This window comes from Chelon labrosus, assembly GCF_963514085.1.
Source record: "Chelon labrosus genome assembly, chromosome: 3".
Lineage (NCBI taxonomy): Eukaryota > Metazoa > Chordata > Actinopteri > Mugiliformes > Mugilidae > Chelon > Chelon labrosus.
Window position 1 is genome coordinate 1,314,355 of NC_140339.1, and position 22,995 is coordinate 1,337,349.

The 22,995-nt window shown below is 43.2% G+C and overlaps 1 protein-coding gene across 2 annotated transcripts; it reads right to left on the reverse strand.

Moving 5' to 3' along the window:
• Positions 1-1,774: 1,774 nt before the first annotated feature.
• cars1 (cysteinyl-tRNA synthetase 1) lies at positions 1,775-22,971 on the reverse strand. Of its 2 annotated transcripts, XM_084541012.1 has the most exons (23): positions 22,857-22,925; positions 21,291-21,518; positions 17,776-17,867; positions 16,492-16,580; positions 16,305-16,401; positions 9,830-9,928; positions 8,849-8,998; positions 8,140-8,280; positions 7,243-7,331; positions 7,035-7,156; positions 6,842-6,954; positions 6,388-6,516; positions 6,157-6,286; positions 5,855-5,958; positions 5,673-5,770; positions 5,189-5,378; positions 5,017-5,085; positions 4,846-4,927; positions 4,687-4,767; positions 4,117-4,184; positions 3,945-4,004; positions 3,777-3,860; positions 1,775-2,712 (listed from the first exon to the last, which is right to left on the reverse strand). In XM_084541012.1, exons 1-23 carry the CDS (start codon positions 22,876-22,878, stop codon positions 2,584-2,586), a joined length of 2,466 nt encoding a protein of 821 aa, XP_084397138.1. In that variant the 5' UTR covers positions 22,879-22,925; the 3' UTR covers positions 1,775-2,583. The 2 variants fall into 2 exon arrangements, with proteins under 2 accessions (XP_084397138.1, XP_084397139.1); XM_084541013.1 differs by lacking the exon at positions 21,291-21,518 and having other exon boundaries at positions 22,857-22,971.
• Between the last annotated feature and the right edge of the window lie 24 nt (positions 22,972-22,995).

The following is a 22,995-nucleotide window of genomic DNA, read 5'->3' on the forward strand; positions in this document are numbered from 1 at the left end:
TCAGATTAACAGTGACATTTGTGAAAGATCTACAGTAAGCATGAAAGACAAAAGGAGTGCAAATACAAACTGGAGGATCTTAATGTAATATTTAAAAATATTTGTTATAGAACAGAAGAGAAACAAAGTGAAGAAGGCCTTTCCACTGCAGTCCACCCAGACAAACCACCAGATGAGGACGTCCTGCAGACTGAGGTTGTTTCCATGGTGATCAAAGCTCTCTAGGCCCCACGCTGTCACCAGTTATCATCACTGTATCTGTGGAAGGGAACAAAGTACAAGTTAACTAAACTATTATGTCACATTTGAAGGGTTAAAAAATGAATACCAGTACATAACTTTAAAAGTTTAAATGTGAAGTTATTTGATTCAGGTTCGTTGGTAGAAGCTGTAGACGTGTATTGAGTAAATGTTTTATGACAACGTGACAAAGTTCTGCAACACTCGACAAAATCTACAGCTGTAATTTAACCAAGTTACCACATTTATTTGTTTATTTGTAGAGTATAACTAAGCTTATACCATGGTCTGGGTGAATACTCGATTCTGATTGGCTGAAGGGTGTAGTTTAAAAAGTGATAATGTACACCTATCAGCTGTTTGTCACACAGGGCCACAGCGGGCAAGGAGGAGGAGACGGCAGTATGCCTCAAAAATCAGGCAGCCACAAAAGAAAAGAAAAGAAATTAAGAGAGGAGAAGGAGTTGAAGGGTCGACAATATGTCACCCAGTATTTAAATAAAAGGTGGGTTTGTTAGTTGTGATGGAAAGTTCTGGAATATTAACTTTGTCCCTGTCTGTGGTCTATAAGCTAGCTCCCTTTTCTCACCATGTTAGCTCAAGAAAACTCTGGATTTTTACATTTTACTGCTATATTAGTTAAATAATCAATCCAGTCAAACATTTATCAAGCTGTTCTTATTCAATAATAGTTGATCTCCCCTCTGTCAGAATGATGCCTCATTCTGCCAGTTACTGTTGCTGGTGGTGAGAGAGCGTTCAGTCAACTAAAAATGATAAAAAACTATTTGAGGTCCACAATGTCTCAGGATAGACTTTGCAGTCTTGCCATGCTGTCAGTTGAGAGTCAGTTGGCTAGAAAGCTGGACTTCAAAGACCTGATAAGTGATTTTGCACGTGAGAAGGCTCGGCATTGGGCTTTTGGTGAGAAAAGTTGAGCAAGGACCAGTGATTGAAAGGTTGCAAAAGGAAGCTGGACTCAGTCGGCAACGTTATATATTTGCCATTCTTTCATATATGATTTCTCATCATTGAAGTAGAATGAGAAATCATATATGGCCATTTTGTATTTTGATGGTGTTTTTGTTTTTGCTGAGGTTTTTTTCTCTCCACTGATTATAATTGCTATTTTTTCATGGAAGAGTTTATTTCCAATTTAAGAATCAGTGTTGCAGCAAATAAATGAATCAAAATGAATTCCATTGTATTCAGAGTGCTCAGTTCTTCCCCTACTGTACATGTCAACTGTCATGTTGTTCTTCTTTCACAAATATGGTAATGATAGTCAAAAATACCATTAAAATGCATAACTGTATGTAACATAGCATCAAAAAATGTCGCCGCTGTGTTGGGGGGCCCTGTAAAGATTCTTTTCATGGGGCCCAAAATCCCTAGCGGCGCCCCTGCTCAGACCTGATCTACTCTGGATCCTGATGAAATAACTCATTAAATAACTGTCTTCATAGAGAATAAATAAACCATCAACAGGTTTTATTACCAGATTTCAGTTCTGAGAGTAAAAACAAACGAATCGTGTCCGTGGAGGATTTATTGAGACACTGAGCAGCAGATACATGAACAGGTCCATGAGGTACAGAATCAGCTGTTTATTCATCTCACTGCCTCCTCTGACCTTTCAGCCACTGCAGTAATAAAAACATGTTGGTTTTATTTCTCTACTGTATCACTCCACAGATGAAAATAGTCCCAACAAACGCAGCCTTCGTAGTAAATGTAGAAAGAGACGTGACAGATCGTTGTTTGTCGACTCTGAGGAAACATCATCAGGTTTATTCTGTGAGACGTTAGAAACCTGACAGAGCTGGAGATGAGGAATGGCTGAAGTTTGATGACCTCCCTCCTCCTTCTCTATTCTAGAAGTAGACGCCACCTAAAACAATGCAGTCCTGATGAGAGCTAGAGCTGCCTTGAAGGAATCCGTTTAATAACCACATGATGTGTAATCAGCCCCTCAGACAGAGACGAGCTTTTTATTTTAAAGCCATTAGAGGAATAATTCTGATCAATCTATTCTGCTTCAGTTACAGGATATGAACAGGTGACGAAGCTGAGACAGAAGCAGCTCGCGTCGCTTTTAATTTGTCAGTCACCTGTGCAGCACCTTTAATTTAGTAAAAAATAATCATTTAATCCTTGAAACCGATCGGCAGTGACGCAACAGAACAGGAAGTCTTCTTCAGTTCTCTCCTATTTCTTCCCCTTCGCTTTGGCGACGAAGGGTCAAAGGGTTTAAACTTCTGAACGATGAACGGGAGACAAACGACGACCCGGCTTCTGCTGAACGTTTATCCTGCAGGTTTGGAAGGAGTTTGTGGAACGGACTCAGTTTCCGTTCTGGTTCATCTGGAGATACTCGTTGTGGAGCTTCTCCTGCGCCTCGAACAGCTTTCGCAGCTTCTTGGCCTGACCTTTGCTGAGCTCCTTCCCTTCAGAGTCGTGAGTCGGGAAACCCTGAAAAAAGAACAAACACAGACATTAGCTAGGAGGCTAGCAGGCTAGGAAGAGCTACTATCAGCTGGGAGACTAGCAGGCTAGGAAGAGCTACTATCAGCTGGGAGGCTAGCAGGCTAGGAAGAGCTACTATCAGCTGGGAGGCTAGCAGGCTAGGAAGAGCTACTATCAGCTGGGAGGCTAGCAGGCTAGGAAGAGCTACTATTAGCTGGGAGGCTAGGAAGAGCTACTATTAGCTTGAGGCTAGGAAGAGCAGCTACTATCAGCTGGGAGGCTAGGAAGAGCTACTATCAGCTGGGAGGCTAGGAAGAGCTACTATCAGCTGGGAGACTAGGAAGAGCTACAATTAGCTAGCAGGGTAGGGAGAGCTACTATTAGCTGGGAGGCTAGGAAGAGCTACTATTAGCTCTGAGACTAGGAAGAGCTAGAATTAGCTGGGAGGCTAGGAAGAGCTACAATTAGCTAGCAGGCTAGGGAGAGCTACTATTAGCTGGGAGGCTAGGAAGAGCTACTATCAGGTCAGAGGCTAGGAATCTAGCACTAGTTACTATTAGCTTGGAGGATAGGACGAGCTAATATTAGCTAGGAAGCTAGGAAAAGCTACTACTAGCTCGAGGCTAGGAAGAGCTACAATCAGCTGCGAGGCTAGGAAGAGCTACAATCAGCTGCGAGGCTAGGAAGAGCTACAATTAGCTAGCAGGCTAGGAAGAGCTACTATCAGCTGGGAGGCTAGGAAGAGCTACTATCAGCTGGGAGGCTAGGAAGAGCTACAATTAGCTAGCAGGCTAGGAAGAGCTACTATTAGCTGGGAGACTAGGAAGAGTTACTATCAGGTCAGAGGTTATGAAGCTAGCACTAGTTACTATTAGCTTGGAGGATAAGACGAGCTAATATTAGCTAGGAAGCTAGGAAAAGCTACTACTAGCTTGAGGCTAGGAAGAGCTACTATTAGCTTGAGGCTAGGAAGAGCTATTATTAGGTCAGAGGCTAGGAAGCTAGCACTAGTTACTACCAGCTGTGAGGCTAGAATAGTTTCATGACACAGGTGTTAAATATTTCTTTACCGTTTCATCAAATTTGGAATATTTGTCCGTTTCAGAGCGAAACATTTCACACGGAGGGATCTTCATCTTGGCGAGTTTAGCCATCTGAAACAGAGAAAGAACGTCGATGAGTCCGTGGACACGGTCGCGACCAAACACACAGAAGAAGAGTTTGACGTCAGACTGAACCTCTTGCTCCTGCTTCTTCCTGGCAGCCTCTTCCTTCTTCCTCTTCTTCTCTTCCTCCATCTGTGAATCAGGAAACCAGAGAAACATGAACGACCGTCGAATATAATCCAGGTAAAAAGAAGTAAAAAGAAATCTGTTCTTGGGAAGAGTTTAGTTTTAAAACCTCCCTTACCTTCTTCTTCTCCTCTCTCTCCTTTAGCAGCGTCTCCTTGTCCACCAGTTTCATCACAGTAGGAAGTCCTGCAACACATCACACTTAGTTTATGAGTCTATTTTATTCAAATGTGTTTGTTACGAGTTCAGATATTTTGGTTAAAAAAATAGATTAAAAAATGAGGGACAGTCAAAATATTTTTTAAAAAACAGTTTTTTATGTCCTTTAGAGTCTAACTACATGATTCTACATCAACTATCCACCACATGGTGACTTGACTGATAGAATCTGAGCTGTGAGTCTCAATTTTATTCATGTTCCTTTGTCTCCATCTAGTGGTCTAATGGTGGTACTACAGATAATAAACACCATATACAGCCATCCAGTAGTGAAAGTTAGCTTAGCATTGATATGTAGCATGCCTTGGTGACTGGTTTCCCTGGGGAGTTACATGTGTGAACATCATGGAGGAAATCTCCATCTTCTTCTGGATTGTATAATGTGCACACTGTAGTCTGATCTATCCATAGAGACCAGGGTCCAATGAGACCAGGGTCCACAGAGACCAGGGTCCACAGGTTTTATTACCTTCATGATCTTCCAGACGGACGCCCAGCTCCGGTAACGTATCGTCTCGGACCACGTCACAGAGCTGCAGCAGCTCCGTCACTAGAAAACAACCAACAACGGTTTTAACTTCATCCTGAACAAAGACTTTTTAAAGTATTTAGATATTTAGATGTTTACCTTTCTGCTCTCGGGCTATTTTCCTGACGCCCTCTCTGAAGTCTGACAGCACACTGAGGTACGGCATCACTGTGCTCTCCAGCTAAAGAGATCAGAGGGAAAACTGTTAAATTTCAATATTACTATAAGAACCAGAGACTCGTGGTAGAAACCAGCAACTCGTTCACTTACATCGATGTTCTGACCTTGTCCTCCGACGGGGAAACCGATGGGATCTGATCCTTCAACTGCACCAAATATCTACCAGACAAAAGATTCACTGAGAGAAAGCTCCTCCTGTCTGATCCTAGTAATAAACTTAATAAAGGTGTTATTACCGTGCTATCGTCTGGAGCAGACTCACCTTGAGCATGTCGGTCAGGTACCTGGCGATGCTTTCCAGCAGCATGCGGTTGGGCCTCAGCTTGGAGCTCTTCCTGCCGGCGATGTAACTGTTGCTGTGGCCGACCAGCGTCCTCATCTCCTCCATGGCGGTGCGAGTGTCCACGTTGTCGCACAGAGCCTCGTGGACGGCGGACTTCCTGTCGTAGAAACTGGACCACACAGGCTCCCAGTGTCAGCGTTTACACCGGCTTAATGCAGATTAATTAAGGAACAAAGGGAGGAAGGGAGGAACAAAGGGAGGAAGAGGTAAGGAAGGGTGGAAGGAAAGGAAGGAAGGAAAGGAAAGAAGGAAGAAAGGAAGGCAGGAAGGAAGGAAGGTAGGAAAGAAGGGAAGCAGGAAGAAATGAAAGAGATAAGAAAGGAGGGAAGGAAGGAAGGAAGGACGGAAAGGAAGGAGGGAGGAAGGAAGGAAGGTGGGGGCTCCTGGGGGGGGGGTCTCTCACCTGTTGTTCAGCTCCACCTCGGCCGCCTCCCACTTCTCAAATCGACCGGTGATATCAGTGGGAGCTCGAAGAATGTCTTTCACATTCAGGAAGAACTCCTGTTCAATAAAACACAATGAACACATTAGATATGAAACCAATAAATCAATAAATAAATAAAAGCTGTCTTTATTGTGACTCACGCTCATGAACTTCTCGTACTGGACGGCTGACTCCATGGTGTTGGAGGAGTAGTCCAGAGTGTCCTTCCAGGAATGCATCAGGAAAGCCAGACGGAGCTGACGAGCTGCAGGAAGAAGAGAGGGAACGTCTGTCAGTCAACACGGTGACACAGGGGTCAGCCACAACATTATGACCAGGACGTGGATGATATATACAGACGTATAGGCTTCTCAAGGATGGAGGAGAACCAGAGAGACAGGAGGAGGAGGAGGAGATGGAGGTGGAGGAGGAGTAAGAGGAGTAAACCAGTCAGATGAGTCACCTGTGTTCTTTGCTAAGGCGTCTTTAATGGTGATGAAGTTCTTCAGAGACTTGGACATCTTGCAGCCAGCGATGGTCAGGTGTCCCGTGTGGAGGAAGTAACGAACCCAGTAGTCGTTCTCAAAGAAAGCCTGGGGGGGAGAGAGGGGGAGAGGGGTGAGGGGTGAGGACGGCTGTGGTCAGAATACGTGGTTTGTCTTCTCCTGGAAATGTTTTTTAAATAAAAGGTCACCTCGGACTGAGCCAGCTCGTTGTCGTGGTGAGGGAATCGGAGGTCAAAGCCTCCACCGTGGATGTCCATCGACTCCCCCAGGATGGAGCCGGCCATGGCTGAACACTCGATGTGCCACCCCGGCCTTCCCTGTCACCCAGAACAAAAACATACTGGTTAGGGGCGTGGACCTCTGGATCATTTATAATAATTAATTTAGAGTTATCGTCACGTCCTGATTAAAACAGTGGTATGGTTTCTCTGGAATCACTGCACCGCTGTGTTTCTGGTCGTGTTCCTTTTTATTTTGTAAACAAGCTACGAGATCTCCTGATCGAGGGCTGACCGGGGAGCATGAACTAAATGAGTATGTAACAGCCTTAAACTCTCTGTCCACGTCTTTCTTGCTCCTAAATATTTGTCGAGCAGAACGTAGGTTTTGTTTCACACCATTAAAAGTATGAACACTCGTCACCTTCCCCCACGGAGAGTCCCACGAAGGCTCCCCGGGCTTTGATGCTTTCCACAAAGCGAAGTCGTTCTGGGACTTTTTCTCACTCAGTCTGTCTGCAGAGATGCTCAGGTCACCTAACGACACAGAGGAACAGTTCAGTTTATCAACCATTAAACATTTGATCAGAATATACGTGAAGAAGGAGAAACTCTACCTTCTCCCTCCTGTAGAGCTTTCTGGTCTCCCACGGCCTCTGGGACCAGTTTGGCGTACGAGTGCTGAGGACAGGAATCAAACTTGGAGGTGTCGAAGTAGACGGAGCCGTTTGACTCGTACCTGAAAGCAGCAGGTCGTTATAAAGATCAGCTGTGACGGATGGTTCTGGATCACACTCTGTACAGACTGAGGGTTTTCATCCTCACCCGTAACCGTTGGAGACGACCTTCCTCACAAACTCCACGATCTCTGGGACGTATTCACTGACTCGAGTGAGGACATCAGGAGGGAGGACCTGGAGTTAAAATAGATTTTAATTTACTATTCCACTAATAATAAATCTGTCTCTATCAGAACAGACTGGACCAATCAGGAGGAGCTTTAATCAGCTGATCTGATCTAATAATAAACACTTGATCTGTTGGTTCTAAAAGATGAAACAAGATGGAGACGTGGAGACATCTGGGTCGTCTTCTAAGACTCCAGACATTCAGGACATGGAGGAGGAGGACATGGAGGAGGAGGACATGGAGGAGGAGGACATGGAGGAGGACATGGAGGAGGAGGACATGGAGGAGGACTTCTGCTTTTCTTCGTCTTCCTGCTCCTCCTGGTTTTCCTCCTCCTTCTTCTTCTCCTTCTTCTTCTCCTCCTCCTCCTTCTTCTCTTGTTCCTATTCCTCCCTTTTTTCTGTCTTCCTCCTATCTTTCCTTCTTTTCATTTCTTTTCCTTCTCCTCCTGCTCCTGCTCCTCCTCCTCCTTTTCCCTTTCCTCCACTTCCTCCTCCTCCTTTTCTCTTTCCTCCTCCTACTCCTTTTCCTCCTCCTTCTTCTTTTCTTCCTCTCCTTCCTTCTTCTTCTTCTTTTCTTCCTCTCCTTCCTTCTTCTTCTTCTTCTCCTCCTCATCCTCCTCCTCCTCTTCTGATCACATCATTTTATTTAGTCTCCATGGAAACAGTTCATTTTTAATTCATAGCTCCTCCTACTCTCTACTCCACATTACATTATAAACCCTAATGTCCTAAAACAATAAACACCAACTAATGTCTGAGCTGTTGGACGGAGACAGGACAGTAGGACAGTAGGACAGTAGGACAGACTCACGTTGAGGGCGTCCATGTCTTTGTGGTACTCCCCCTCCCAGTATTTGGGGAGAATGGAGAAGATTGAATTCTCTGTGACTTGACTTCCAAACTGAGTGTCCAGCCACTCAGCCAGCAGGTCCTTGGAGTTCTCCAGCAGAACCTGGATGGACCAAGAGAAAGAGTTTATATTAGAGCGGCATAAATAAATAAATAAATAAAAACCTGTAAACTGTTTCTATTAACGTCTTCACAGACTCAGAGAGAAGCACTTTATCCTGTAAATGACCCACGACTTGAATTAAACACACGAAAGAGAAGAATGTAATTTATTGTTTTTAATTATTTAGTGAGACATTTGAAAGATATAAAACTAAATAGACATATTTTTATCCTTCTTATGTCTCTAATGCCGCCTCTATATAAAAATAAATAAACTCCAGGAAGCAGAAAATAGTCTGTTAAGTACTTTACTTATTTGTCCTTGTTTATCTAACTTTAAATTCATTTTAGAAGACCACATGATGAAGCTGTTCCTCCTTTCCTCCTGTTCTGTTCTACTGTCCTTTTCTTTCTTCCCTTATTATTACCAAACACATGAATTTAATGATGTTTATCTGAAATAGTTTTAATAATAATAATAATAATATTAATTTATCAGTTACCATGGTTTTCTCCGTTCCTCCAGGTTCTGTGTTACACATGGTTTAATAACTCAAAGGCAGTCTCACCTGAGCCAGATGCTGCACCTCTGCATCAGCTGCTTTGTTCTCCATCGCCGCCTGCAGAGGCTGCAGAGCGGCTGTAACGGCGGCGTCCAACCTCTCCAGCATCTGCTTCTTGTCTGGGTCAGTGGTCGAAGCCAAATGAGTCTGGAAGGGCTGGAAGCAGCAGAACAAACAGAATAAACAGAATAATCAGAATAAACAGAACAAACAGAATAAACAGAATAAATAGGATGAGACTAAATGAAAAGACTAAAGACACTCGGCTCGTCTCAGCGTCTCATTATGGAAAATTAAGATTTGTGATTTCAGACAGAGTCTTAACTTAAACATTAACTTAACTTTCAATCACAAGCTGCAAAATAAATAAATATCATAACGAACAGTGATTTACACCGATCAGCCACAACATTAGGACCTGTGAATAACGTTCATAATCTACCACCACCTGAATATTGTTTTAGATTAAGAACGCCCCCATGACAACGGTAAGGTGTTCCTCAGGTAGAACGTGATCCATCAGACCAGAACCTCCTTCCTCCAGGTCTCCATGGTCCAGTTCTGAGCTTCCATCAGAGGTCAGAGGTCAGCATGGACTCCCTGACTGGTCTGAGATCCACTGAGTGTTCTGACTCACAGGTAAGAACCAATGATCCTTGGTCCAGGACCCTGACTCTGGTTCTCCTCCTTTCTTGAAGCTCCTCTTCCAATTCTTTCTCCTTCTCTTCTTCCTATTCTTCTTCTTTTTCCTCCTATACCTCCTTCTTCTCCTTTGCCTATTCTTCTTTTCCTTCTCTTCTCCTCCTCCTCTCTCTGCTCTTGTCCTTCCTTGCACCACTTTGCCATCCTTCAACTTGAACATTTTTCCTGATTCTAACATCAAACGTTCACTTACTTGTCATAATGTTATGGCGGATCGGTGTACAATGCACCGTTGAACACAAGTTTTTTTTTTTTTTTGATAAGTCAATGAAGTGTCTGTCTCACCCCTTTGGCGCTCAGGACGTCCTGCAGGATCTGAGCAGCTTGCGGCTGCTTCTCCTTGTACTGATCCAGGAGGTAGTTCTGTCGAGCTCGTTTAATGATCTGGAAGAGAAAATAAGATGTTGTTATAAATATAACTTCATACAGGATTCATTTTATTTAATGTATTTAATAGTTTTAATGATTGTTACGTTTCCCCTTTTAACGGAAACAGTAACTCTGGCAATCAACAAGGAAGAACCCAGGGAGTATGGAATGCAATCCAAAAAGTTTTATTTACAAACTTAATTAAATGAAAACTCAAACAATCCATGCAGTTTGGAAACGTGTGGGGGGAGGGTGACTGTGGGGATTGCGCCAAACAAAAGGAGTAAAGTACAAAAAAACAGGGCCTAACTCAACCTGACACAAAAGAAAAAGGAAAACAAAAGGCCTGACTCTCCTCTAAGAAATATCCGAAAGTAATAAAAAATACAATGGTGGCAACATCCCATAACCTAGTGTACTAACAAATGGCAGTCTACGTGAGCGAATGTATAGGGTACCCCAGCCTTACCTCAGCCTGTCCTCCCCACCACAAACAAAATGACAGTATCAGACAGAGAGCAACACAAGTGAGAGGCCTTTTTAAAAAAGGTGTCCACCGTCCTGATTGGCTGGTGGGTGGGCCAACCAACAGCTAATCCAGAGCCCACAGGTGGCAGCCAATCTTCCAATTTCTCACCTGTGGGACAAGGAAGAGAGAGAGACAGACACACACACCTCTACACGTAACACCCCCACCCTTACAAGTCCAACCAAAGGTTTGGACAGTCAACTAATCCTACCTATAAACCTATAACGCACGAGACAATGCATCAGCAAGTACATTTTCGGACCCCTTTTTATGTACAATCTCCAGGTTGAAGTTCTGAACGATTAAGGACCAACGCATTAGGCGGTGGTTGCTATTGTACATCCTGGAGAGGAAGACAAGAGGGTTGTGATCAGTGAAAACCTTTATAGGTTTAACACTGGATGCAAGATAGACCTCAAAATGTTGTAAAGCATACAACAAAGCAAGAGTTTCTTTTTCAATTGTAGAGTACCCGAGTTGGTTCTTGGCAAACTTCCTTGAAAAGTAGGCTACAGGATGGTCGATGCCTTCGAGATCCTCCTGTAGGAGTACAGCCCCAGCTCCAACAGCGCTGGCATCAACCTCTAGTTTAAAGGGCAAGGAGAAGTTTGGTGCAGACAAGACAGGGTTACAAGTCAGAAGGCATTTGAGATCTTCAAACGACTGTTGGCACTCACTAGACCAAGTAAATGGTCTCAAGGGGCTGGTTAGCGCAGTCAGCGGGGCTGCTACAGTAGAGAAGTTTTTGCAGAACCTGCGATAGTACCCAGCCATCCCAAGAAACCGCCGCAATTCTCGCCTGGTGGTTGGCACAGGAAATGCAGCAATTGCTGTGGTCTTCACATCTGCAGGGCGCACCTGGCCTCGACCAACCTGCTGACCAAGATACAAGACAGAACCTCTCCCAAATTCACACTTAGGAAGGTTAAGTGTTAGCGAGGCATCAGCTAGACGTGTGAAAACATCTCTCAAGGTGGCCATGTGAGACTTCCAGTCATCAGAGTACACAACAATGTCATCCAAGTATGCTTTACAGTGTGGAACATTTCCCAAAACTTTGTTTACTAGTCTCTGAAATGTAGCAGGCGCATTGCAGAGACCAAAGGGCATTACCGTATACTGAAGAAAGTTGTCTGGTGTGACAAAAGCCGAGATCTCAGAGGCGCGTGGTGTTAACGGAACCTGCCAGTAACCTTTTAGCATGTCAAGTTTGCTGACATACTCTGCTGGACCAATTTCATCAATGCAGTCATCAATAAGTGGTAATGGATGTGCATCAGGGACAGTCACAGTGTTCACCTTACGAAAGTCCGTACAGAACCTTGGACTGCCGTCGGACTTCTCATCTAGGACACATGGAGAGCTCCATGAACTGGAACTGGGCACAGCGAATCCATGTTCCACTAGGTAGTCCACCTCCTTCCTCAAGCACTCCCTCTTCACAGGATTAACCCGATAGGCACGCTGTTTGATGGGTCTTGGGTTAGTCAAGATAATGTCGTGTTTTATGACAGTAGTTTGAGAGGGAATATCATTAAACAAGCATGGGAAGTCAGAAATGAGATTCTCAACATCACCACGATGATCATCAGGAAGGTGAGCCAAAAAGTGAGACAGATCAGAAAGTAGCTCAGAATTCTTCAGTCTTACCCCCTGTGGTGAGGCACTACACATAACCAGCCCATCCTCTTCAGCAGCTCATTGTTGAGAACACAGATACTGGTGACACAACTTCTTTTACCTCTGGAACTCTAGACATTCCACTTCGATCTCCTGGTGTAAAGTATGGCTTCATCATGTTTACATGACACAATCTGTTTCTGCGTCTGCGGTCAGGAGTTTGAATTATAAAGTTAGTGTCACTGACTTTCTTCTCCACAACATAGGGACCAGAAAATTTCGCAGACAGAGCAGACCCAGAGATAGGAGAAAGAATCAAAACCTTGTCACCAGGTTGAAACGAATGTGTCGTGGCTTTCTGGTCATAGTGTTGCTTCATTTTTACCTGAGAAGAGGAAAGCGAGTCTTTGGCCAAAGAGCAGGCACTCTGAAGACGAGCTCTGAGTTTCATAACATACTCAGGGATGCTATGGACTTTCTTCCCTTCTGGCAAGAGAAGTTGTTCTTTTAGAAGCTTTAAGGGGCCACGAACCTCATGTCCAAACACCAACTCAGCAGGACTAAATCCGAGTGACTCCTGTATAGCTTCACGAGCAGCAAACAAAACGAATGGCACAGCATCATCCCAGTCCTTTCGAGACTCTAAACAGTGTTTCCTGAGCATGGATTTCAAGGTCTGATGAAACCTTTCTAGTGCCCCCTGGCTTTCAGGATGATATGGGCTTGAAGTTACATGCTTAATGCCTAAAGTTTTCAGTACATGGAAAAACACTCGGGATGTAAAATTGGTACCTTGATCAGTCTGAACCACCTTAGGAAGACCAAACATTGTAAAGAATTTCACAAGTGCCTTGCTGACAACTGGAGCTGTGATCTTCCGTAGCGGAACAGCCTCTGGAAACCTAGTGGAAACACACATTATGGTCAGAAGAAACTGGTTGCCAGATTTGGTCTTTGGCAATGGTCCCACGCAGTCTACAATCACTTTTTCAAATGGCTGACCCATCACGGGTATAGGACAGAGTGGGGCAGGAGAAACCACTTGATTTGGTTTGCCAGTTACCTGACACACATGACAGAAGCGGCAATGGCGCACCACATCGGACTTGAGTCCTGGCCAGAAGAAATGTCTCAGGACTCTATTATAAGTCTTTGTGACACCGAGATGTCCAGCCCATGGATTGTCATGAGCCAAAGACAGTACCTGGGGTCGATATGCCATTGGGACCACAATTTGGTAGGTTGAACTCCAGTCTCCACCATCCAAGACATCAGCACTCCAACGGCGAATCAGCAATCCATGGTCCATGAGGTAGGCCACTTTCTTTTTCTTTGCCTCTTCAGTACTAAGAACGGAAGACAAACAGTTTTTTAGTGTCTCATCACTCTGTTGGGCTGCAATAAATTCATCTCTTGTGGCCGGCAGTTCTACTGCCTCTGTACTTGATATACTGGATTGTTCAGGATTGGGTTGAAACAATGACGGATTCTCAGACCCTGGGGTTTCAGTCGGCTGATCTACAAAGAAGAAAGTGTCAGACAGGTCAGATCCATATTTCTTTGTCTGAGCCCTTGTGACTGCACAAGCCGGAAAAATCGGAGGAGATTCTTGGCCGTCACAAGCAGTGTCGGTTGCAACTGGGACGTCTACAATCACGGGAGGTGGACTCACCTTTCCCCCGGCAATATCATTACAAAGGAGGAAATCAACACCAGCAACAGGCAAGTCAGGGAGAACTGCAATGTCAAACCACCCACTAATTAGAGGACACTGAAGATACATTCTGTGTAGTGGCGCAAATACATTAACCATCCCGACCCCCCGGACTTTAACACTAGACTGACAGGAGGTAGATGATGACAAAGGTAAGACCCCATCCTTAATGATTGATTGAGAACCAGCCGAGTCTCTCAATAAGGTGATCACTTTATGGTCTTTTGAGTTGCCAGTCAAGGAGACAAAACCTTTTGAGATGAAAGGCTTGAAACAAGGGTCAGGTTTATCGCGAATGTCCTCAGACTGTTCAGTAACAAGTGGCGGCAATGTTTCAATTAAACACACATCCTTTTGCTGATGAGATGATGGCAATTGCTGTTTCCGTTTCAATGACAGACAGTCAGCAACAACATGGCCTCTTTTGTGACAATAGAAACATTCACGGTTCTCTTGTGTGAGTGACAAGGAACCTTTGGCCTTTTCAGGGACCAAACGGCCAGAATCAGATCTGGTGGAACGTGAGACAGAAGTTCTGTCAAACCGAGTGGAAGACGCAAACACATTCTTATGGGTTAACACAAACTCATCTGCAAGGACAGCAGCCTTGGATAATGAAGATACCTTCTGTTCATTCAAGAACATTACCAACTTCTCTGGTAAAGATCCTTTAAAGTCTTCCAACAGAACAAGCTGACGAAGTGACTCAAAGTTGTTTTTGACATCACTAGCAACGCACCATTTATCAAAGAGAGTGCACTTCTCCCGTGCAAACTCAACAAAAGTCTGTCCATTAGATTTGCAGTGCTTCCTAAATTTTTGCCTATAAGCCTCAGGAACGAGCTCATAAGCACGCAAAATGGCCTCCTTTAATGCATCATAATTCAGACTGTCCTCTAAGGAAAAAGCAGACACTACCTCTTGTGCTTTCCCTATCAGTTTGCATTGGAGGAGGATGGGCCACATGTCTCTTGGCCAGTCGAGTGCTGAGGCTATTCTTTCAAAAATACTAAAATAGGAATCCACTTCGGCCTCCCGAAATGCTGGCACCAGAGAAATATTTTTACTCACATCAAACCCTTGTTTACTGGATACCGTTTGAAAAGGAGTTGCCCTGTCAGACATGTTCAATGAGTGACTGGAGATTTTCAGAGCCTCAACCTCAAGTTGCTTTAGTTTCACTTCCTTCTCTGCTTCAATTTCTAATTTTCGTACCTGTAGGCGGAGATCATACTCTGCTTTACGCACCGACTCTTTTTCCTGGGCTTCCAGCTGAAGGCGAGTTAAGCGAACCTTGAGCTTGGAATCTAGACTGGACACCTGAGAGTGTGGAGGAGAAAAAGGGTCAAAACGAGGTAACGTGGCTGGTGCAGATCTCCCAGAATGATCTGCCAGAGGTGTGAATAGTGCAGCAGGCTCCTCGATGCTCTGTAACGAAACACCTGCTGTAGTAGAAGGATCAACATTAAGTGACACCTCAACCACAGGCTGGGCTGAACTGAGAACATTTAAACTAAACAGTTTTTCTAGAACCTGTTTCTTGATTTCTTTCTTAAGTTCCTGTTTGTGAACAGGAATATCAAAGTGAGCTGCAATACACAATAAGTCATCCTTGCGACACACATCAACCTTTTCAAAAGTGGGATTGTCCACAAAGTCTTGTAAATTGAAACTCATTTTCAGTCATAAGCCAAACCAGACACCATGACCAACTTCCCATTGACTGTCAGAAGAAAAAAAAAAAAAAGATAGGTATATCCCGGACGAGCCCCCAATTGTTACGTTTCCCCTTTTAACGGAAACAGTAACTCTGGCAATCAACAAGGAAGAACCCAGGGAGTATGGAATGCAATCCAAAAAGTTTTATTTACAAACTTAATTAAATGAAAACTCAAACAATCCATGCAGTTTGGAAACGTGTGGGGGGAGGGTGACTGTGGGGATTGCGCCAAACAAAAGGAGTAAAGTACAAAAAAACAGGGCCTAACTCAACCTGACACAAAAGAAAAAGGAAAACAAAAGGCCTGACTCTCCTCTAAGAAATATCCGAAAGTAATAAAAAATACAATGGTGGCAACATCCCATAACCTAGTGTACTAACAAATGGCAGTCTACGTGAGCGAATGTATAGGGTACCCCAGCCTTACCTCAGCCTGTCCTCCCCACCACAAACAAAATGACAGTATCAGACAGAGAGCAACACAAGTGAGAGGCCTTTTTAAAAAAGGTGTCCACCGTCCTGATTGGCTGGTGGGTGGGCCAACCAACAGCTAATCCAGAGCCCACAGGTGGCAGCCAATCTTCCAATTTCTCACCTGTGGGACAAGGAAGAGAGAGAGACAGACACACACACCTCTACACGTAACAATGATCTTGGGATAATGTGTTTTCTTTATTTCATGCTAGTTTTAAAATGTGTTTCTCTGTGAGATGATGTCCTTTTATACATTTATTTACTTCTCTTGAAGGGGTTATTTTAATTTCATGTACATAAAATTAAAACCAACAAGGCTGTTCTTCTTACTGACTTTGTCATCGATGTCTGTGATGTTCATGCAGTACAGGACGTCGTACTTGAAGTAATCCCTCAGTATCCTTCGCAGTATATCAAACGATATGTAGGATCTGGACACAATGCAGATCACACATTAAAACACTTAAGAACAGAAACACAGTCTAACCTGAATGGTTTTTATCTGAGGTTAGAGGTTCTACCTGGCGTGTCCCATGTGGGAGGCGTCGTACACCGTGGGCCCACAGCAGTACCACGTCACCATGTTCCCTTTCTGAGGAACAAACGGCTCCTGAAACACAAACAGGAGGAAGTTTATAGTGAGAACACACAATGAGTCCTGGGTCACATTAAAGACCACCTACTCAACAGGGCTGATCTGAGGAAGAGGAGTTTAACTCCTTCATTCAACCACTAGTAGAAATGATCAATGAATCAGTGATGTCTGTTCATTAGTGATGAGAGCCTTTTAAAAGATTCTGAGAACCAAACTAAACTAGAAACTAAACTAGAAACTAATCTGAACTAGAATCAAATGATTCAATGATGAAACACGTCACTGCTGCTTTGACATGATTCAGTAACGAAGCTTAAAGTAACGTCAGAGCAGAGATCAAGAAATAAAGAAGAACATGTGAGAGACTTCTGGTCTTCCTTCAGTCCATCTTTCCTTCCTTCCTTTCATCCTTCCCTTTCTTTCTTTCCTCCCTCCTTCCTTCCTCCTTCCTTCACCCTTCCTTACGTCTTTCTTTCTTTCATTTCTTTTCCTTTGTCTTCCTACGTTCTTCCCTTCTATTCTCCCTTACGAATATCCTTCTCTCCCTCATTTCTTCCATCCTTCTTCCCTTCACTTTTCTTTGTTCCTTCCCTCTTTCCCTCTTTCCTTCCTTCTTCCCTTCCTTCCTTCCCTCTTTCCCTTCCTCCCTGCCTTCCTTCCCTTCCATTCTCCCTTACGTATATCCTTCTTTCCCTAATTTCTTTCATCCTTCCTTTTTTCTTCCTACCATCCTTCCCTCTTTCTTTCCTCCCTTCCTGCCTTCCTTCCTTCCATACGTATATCCTTCTTTCCCTCATTTCTTTCATCCTTCCTTCCTTCATTTTTTCTTCCAACCATCCTTCCCTCTTTTCTTCCTTTCTCCCTTCCTTTCCTTCCTTCTCTAAATTAACTGCCATCCTAAATAAATCAGATCTTAACATGTGAGAGTCTTTCCATCTTGCTCTAAACTCTGCATCATGTCTCCAAGTCACCAACGATCTGTTGATGGTTCTGATGATACCTCACACAGGAAAGGAAAACGTTCAGTTCAACTTTGTTGTCAGAAACAACCTTGATGCAGACGAATCCTGAACTTTTACCGACTGAACGTGAAAGAAAATACGTAACTTGCATCTTAGTTTGAAAGTTGAATTTATTTCCGTGACGATTTATCAAGACTACGTTCTCTAAATGAGACCAGACATGAGTTTGGTGTCCGTCTCTGACTCACCTTTGCTCTGGTCAGGCTGTTGTAGAGTCTGAGCTGAGGGACATCTGTTCCTGGTGGAGGAGACCAGGGAGGCTGAACCCTCTTTCCTTTCACTGGATAAAAAACAGAAGAAGAAGAAGAAGGAACACCATAAACTGAGGTGTTATTCTGTTATTTCACATTTTAAGAAGAAGTCACTAGTGTTTGGGTGAGGTCTTAAAGTACATCAGCCCTCCTTTACTGATCGGCTCTGGGTGATTAATGATTGATGGAGCTTAACAATACATGTTTTAATCAGATCACGGAGACTGAACGTTTCTAAGGTGGTAGAGCTGCTCTCATCAGATCATTTTATCAATCGATACCGAAAATCTGGATCATGTCTCCAAGTCAACGAGCAGCTGTTGATGGTTCTGGTCCAGCGGTAGGTAGAGATCCATTAGAGACAGCAGCTGGACACTTGTGATCTGATCTCTGACGTTAACACCAGCTCTGAACTGGACCACATTATTCTTTAGATGTTCATGTTTGAGTTTCACCGGACGGTGGTTTGTTCTTTCTGTTTAAACAATGATAAACTCACACTGAGCAGGTGCTTTCATTCCCTCCCTCCTCCCTCCTCCCTCCTCCTCCCTCCTCCCTCCCCTCCTCGCTACCTTCCTTCAATTCAATTAGATTTTTATTTATATAGCGTCAATAACAATACAAATTGTCCCAGAGCAGCATGAAGCGGACGGTGGCAGGAAAAACTCCCTTTTAACAGGAAGAAACATTGAGCAGAACCAGAACCAGCTCATATGGAGGGAGAGGGACACACAGCAGTGATAACATGTTATACAGTAACAGCACAGAATAGTGTGACCAGTAAGAGGTAAGAAATGAGAGGATAGGAGCTCAGTGCAAGAGAGAAGAAAGAAGGAGGACATGTCCTCAGTGCATCGTCCCCCAGCAGCCTAGGCCTATAGCAGCATAACTAAGGGATGGTTTAGTCCAACCCTAACTATAAGCTTGATCAAAAAGGAAAGTCTTAGTCCTGACCTTAAAAATAGAGAGAGTGTCTGCCTCCCGAACCCAAACTGGGAGCTGGTTCCACAGGAGAGGAGCCTGATAGCTGAAAGCTCTACCTCCCATTCTACTTTTAGAACCTCTAGGAACCACAAGTAGGCCTGCACTATAATAAATTACCAGCATTTCACAATAATTAAAAGTATTATTTTACAGTAACATGTTGTAATTAAGTTCCCCTCTAATACCCCAGTTACTACCTGTAAAAACTACAGTTCAGCTTCATATCAAGTCTGGGGCTACGTGGCCTAATCATAAAACACAGTGAAAATAACACGGAGCGACGTCAAACACAAACCTTTAAATCTACTTCATCGTTCGCTTTTTTTAATTGCAGCGGCGTTTCTTTTTATTTACAGCGCTTATTTTAGTTTAGATTAATCACGTTATCTAATACTGTTTGACATGGAATTTGTGCGTGTTACAGTATTACTCCAAGTTGATGCTCCCAAGTTTTTGCCGAACGGTAGCCGATCTAAGCATGGCGAATGACTAGCTAGTCTATGGGGCATACAGCGGATGCCTGCCTCGGCAGAGATGCCCATAGACTAGCTTCTCATAGCCATGCTTAGATCGGCTACCGTTCGGCAAAAACGCTTTTGCTCTCGGGTCAAGTTTCATCTCGGGATAATATTGCAGTACACCCAAAAGTGATGTAACTCCAAAAATGTCCGTTAAGTTTATTTATTTATTTATTTTTTTAACAAACCAGCAAATATGTACAGATTTTATGTTTTTTTTTTAGTTTTTTTGTTTTGTTTTTACAACATACTCATGATCATAATCTGCATTCAAACTGAAATTCGTATTGTTGGTTGCCTTTGTGTAATTTCTCCTTTTTCTTTTCTTTCTAGGTCATCAGAGGGCGAGGCTAGTTGAATCGCAAGTTTCTGCACAACGTCTCTGTATTTTACGATGGCTTTGGAAAGTTTATGACTAGGAAGTTGAATTTCTTGAATTCCTGAATTTCTTGGCATTTATGCTCAAAATTTGTTATTTGTAAATAAATATGCCATTGGGCTAACATTGACTTTGCCTCAGAGTGGTGTGTTGGGGGAGGGGAGGGGGGGTGCAATGATTGTAAATTCACAGTAAATGGAAACTTCATCAGCATTACTTTCACAGTAAATTACTGGCCAAATTTTGCATGACTTCCACAGTATACATTGTAAATTCACGGTAAATTACTGTCAACTTGTGCATTACTTTGACAGTGCACACTGTAAAAGTACAGGACCTTGTTGTAATGATGTACAGCAAAAGGTTGTAATTCCCCAGTAATGTACTGTAATATCACAGTAATTGCTTTGTCATTAAAGCTGTAAAGTTACAGTTTACAGTTGTACTTTTACAACAATTCGTTGTAATATCACAGATGTGAGATTACAGTAAATTGCTGTAATCCTTACTGTGAAAGTCATGCAAAACTTATCCAATTATTTATTGTGAATTCACAGCGAAAAATTTTGCAGTGTGCACTATCAGACGGAAGTGATCTGTTGGGATGATCTGGTACAATGAGGTCTTTAAGATATGATGGAGCTAGGCCTTTAAGGGACTTGGATGGAAGACAGACAGTAATGAATGACAGTAATCCAGCCTGGATGACAACTAGTTTTTCAGCATCACTCTGAGACAGGATGTTCCTGATTCTGACGATATTACGCAGGTGAAAGAAGGCAGTCCTGGTTAACACCAAGGTTTTCCACAGTAGGGTAATGTCATCCAAAGAAACTAAGTGATTAGATAATGAATCTCTGAGATGTTTAGGCCCAAATACAATAATAACTTCTGTTAAAAATTACAGGTCATCCAAGCCTTTATGTCTTTAAAGCTTGGAGTTTAACCAGCTGATTAGTTTCATCTGGTTTCATAGATAAATATATAAACAGTAATGGAGGTTTATGCTGCGTTTCCTAATAATATTTCCTAAGGGAAACATGTATAACGTGAAGAGTATTGGTCCTAGCACAGAACCCTGAGGAACTCCGTAACTTACTTTTGTATAAGTAGAAGAATAATTGTTGACATGGACAAACTGGAATCTGTCAGACAGTCTAATGTGGTTCCTTTAATCTTGATCTCACTTTCAAGTCTCAATATTGTGATCAATGGAGTCAAATGCAGCACTAAGATCTAACACAACAAGGATAGAGACAAGTCCTTCATCCCTCCTCCCTTCCTTCCATCTTCTCTTCCTTCCTTTCCTCTTTCCTTCATTGTATCCTCCCTTCTTTCATCCCTCCTCCCTTCCCTCTCTTCATTCCTTTCCTTCTTCCTCCTTCTCTCCCTCCCTCCTCCCTCCTTTCCTTCCTCTCACTATTTCAAAGTTTATAGCTGCTGCTAGCGTTGTGTTCAATGACCTCTAGCCCGTCTCTACTGTCTCTACTGTCTCTAGTGTCTCTAGTGTCTCTAGCCCGTCTCTACTGTCTGTCCTGGGACCTGTTGATGCCTCCATCTGTTCTACTCACTGCTGCTGTCTGGGTGGAGGTCCAGCTGCAGGGCTGCTATGTGTCTGTACCAGCGCAGAGCGTGGACATGTCTGGGACCGGGGGGCGAGCGGAGGAGGGTAAAGGCTTTCTGGTCGGCCTGGGAGGGGCCGAACCCGGCCAGGTAGCTGCGTGGGGCTAGGTAGTCGTTCAGTGCCGCGGCCAGCGCAGCCTCGTCTTTAATCTGCAGCAAGAAGCCAAACTCAAAGGCTGCAGAGAAGAGAGGTTCGCAGAGAATTACCCACTCAGCAGCAACAAGGGTTCACCTGAACGCTGGACAACCAGAGGGAACACAGGACGCGACTCACAGCAGCTCTAAGAGACGTCCTACTGACCACAAGATAGCGCCGGTTATTTACAGACACACTGAGATCACACCGCCCCTCCCTTACGCCATGAATAAAGATTTTGTGTCGATGCACAGAAGAGAAAACGAAAGCAACTGACTAAAGATCCGTCACTCAGAGTAAAAGTGAAACGGACTGAATGCAAAGAACACAGAGCCATAAATGGAGCGAGAGCAGCAGGAAGAAGGGGATGGACAAAACAAAGAGAGAGGAACGTCTCTGCTCAGGACATCTGAGATGATGCAATAAAAAACAAGTCTTAGATGTGTAAAGGTGTTTAAAGGCGTTTAAAATCCACCGAGGCCGTGCTGCTTGATAAATATATGAGGAGATTAAAAATATAAATGTCACCAGAGTTGGAGATGTGTTATATTCAGGGTTTTAATAATTAGTTAAAAAAAAAAGTTATTTCCCACAAATATTAAATACAGAGTATAAACTGTGCATCGTACGGAGCATTTTAAAATATGTTTATCTGCACAACAACAATAATATATATATAATATATGTTTTATATCATATGTAATAAACAGCAAAATTGTGGATATGTAATTGTTATAATTAAATAATAAATTTAATATAATCAAGAAAATAACACTGCACAACAGTACTTAACCTGAGTTCAGGCATAAATGATCAATATATCAGAATGATTCATAGTCATTTTATTAATAATAAAGTAAAATATTATTATTATTATTTTATTTATATACACACATATACAGTACAATAAAATACTGTCTGCTCTCAAATATTTTAAACCATATTGCATTTCACTTTCATAATCTATCAGAAGCGGCTGAACCAAACTCTACTGAATATTCTACTAAGTATTCTAACCCTTTAAATGTTAGTTTAATAATAAAATGCAGGTGGACTGAACAGAAGTGCTAAAGTGAAGACTGTGCTTTTAGCTCAGAAAAGCTCATGAGTCGTATTTGTTGACCTGCGTGTCTTTATTGTTAAGTTTCGCTTCATTAACCATCAGATTAAACCGGCGGATTTTTAAATGGGCTTCTGCTTGTCATTCACTGACAGACATACCTTTAGCTAAGCGGCTCCGCTTTGGATAATAGCTTGCTAACGAAGCTAGCGTTAGCGTACATGCTACGGCAGTTAGCCTACACACATTAAAAACTGGTATCACGGGTTTTTATTTCTGATTTAACGAGCCGATAAAAGCAAACATGATTTATCGTACCTGGCTCTCCTGAACTCGACATTGCTGCGGCACTGCTGGAGGGTCGGATGCTGATGCAACAATAACGTGTCCGGAAGAAGAACCCGAGCACAAAATGCTAACGGCCGGAACTAAAGCGTCCAAGCCTCCGAGCGAGAGG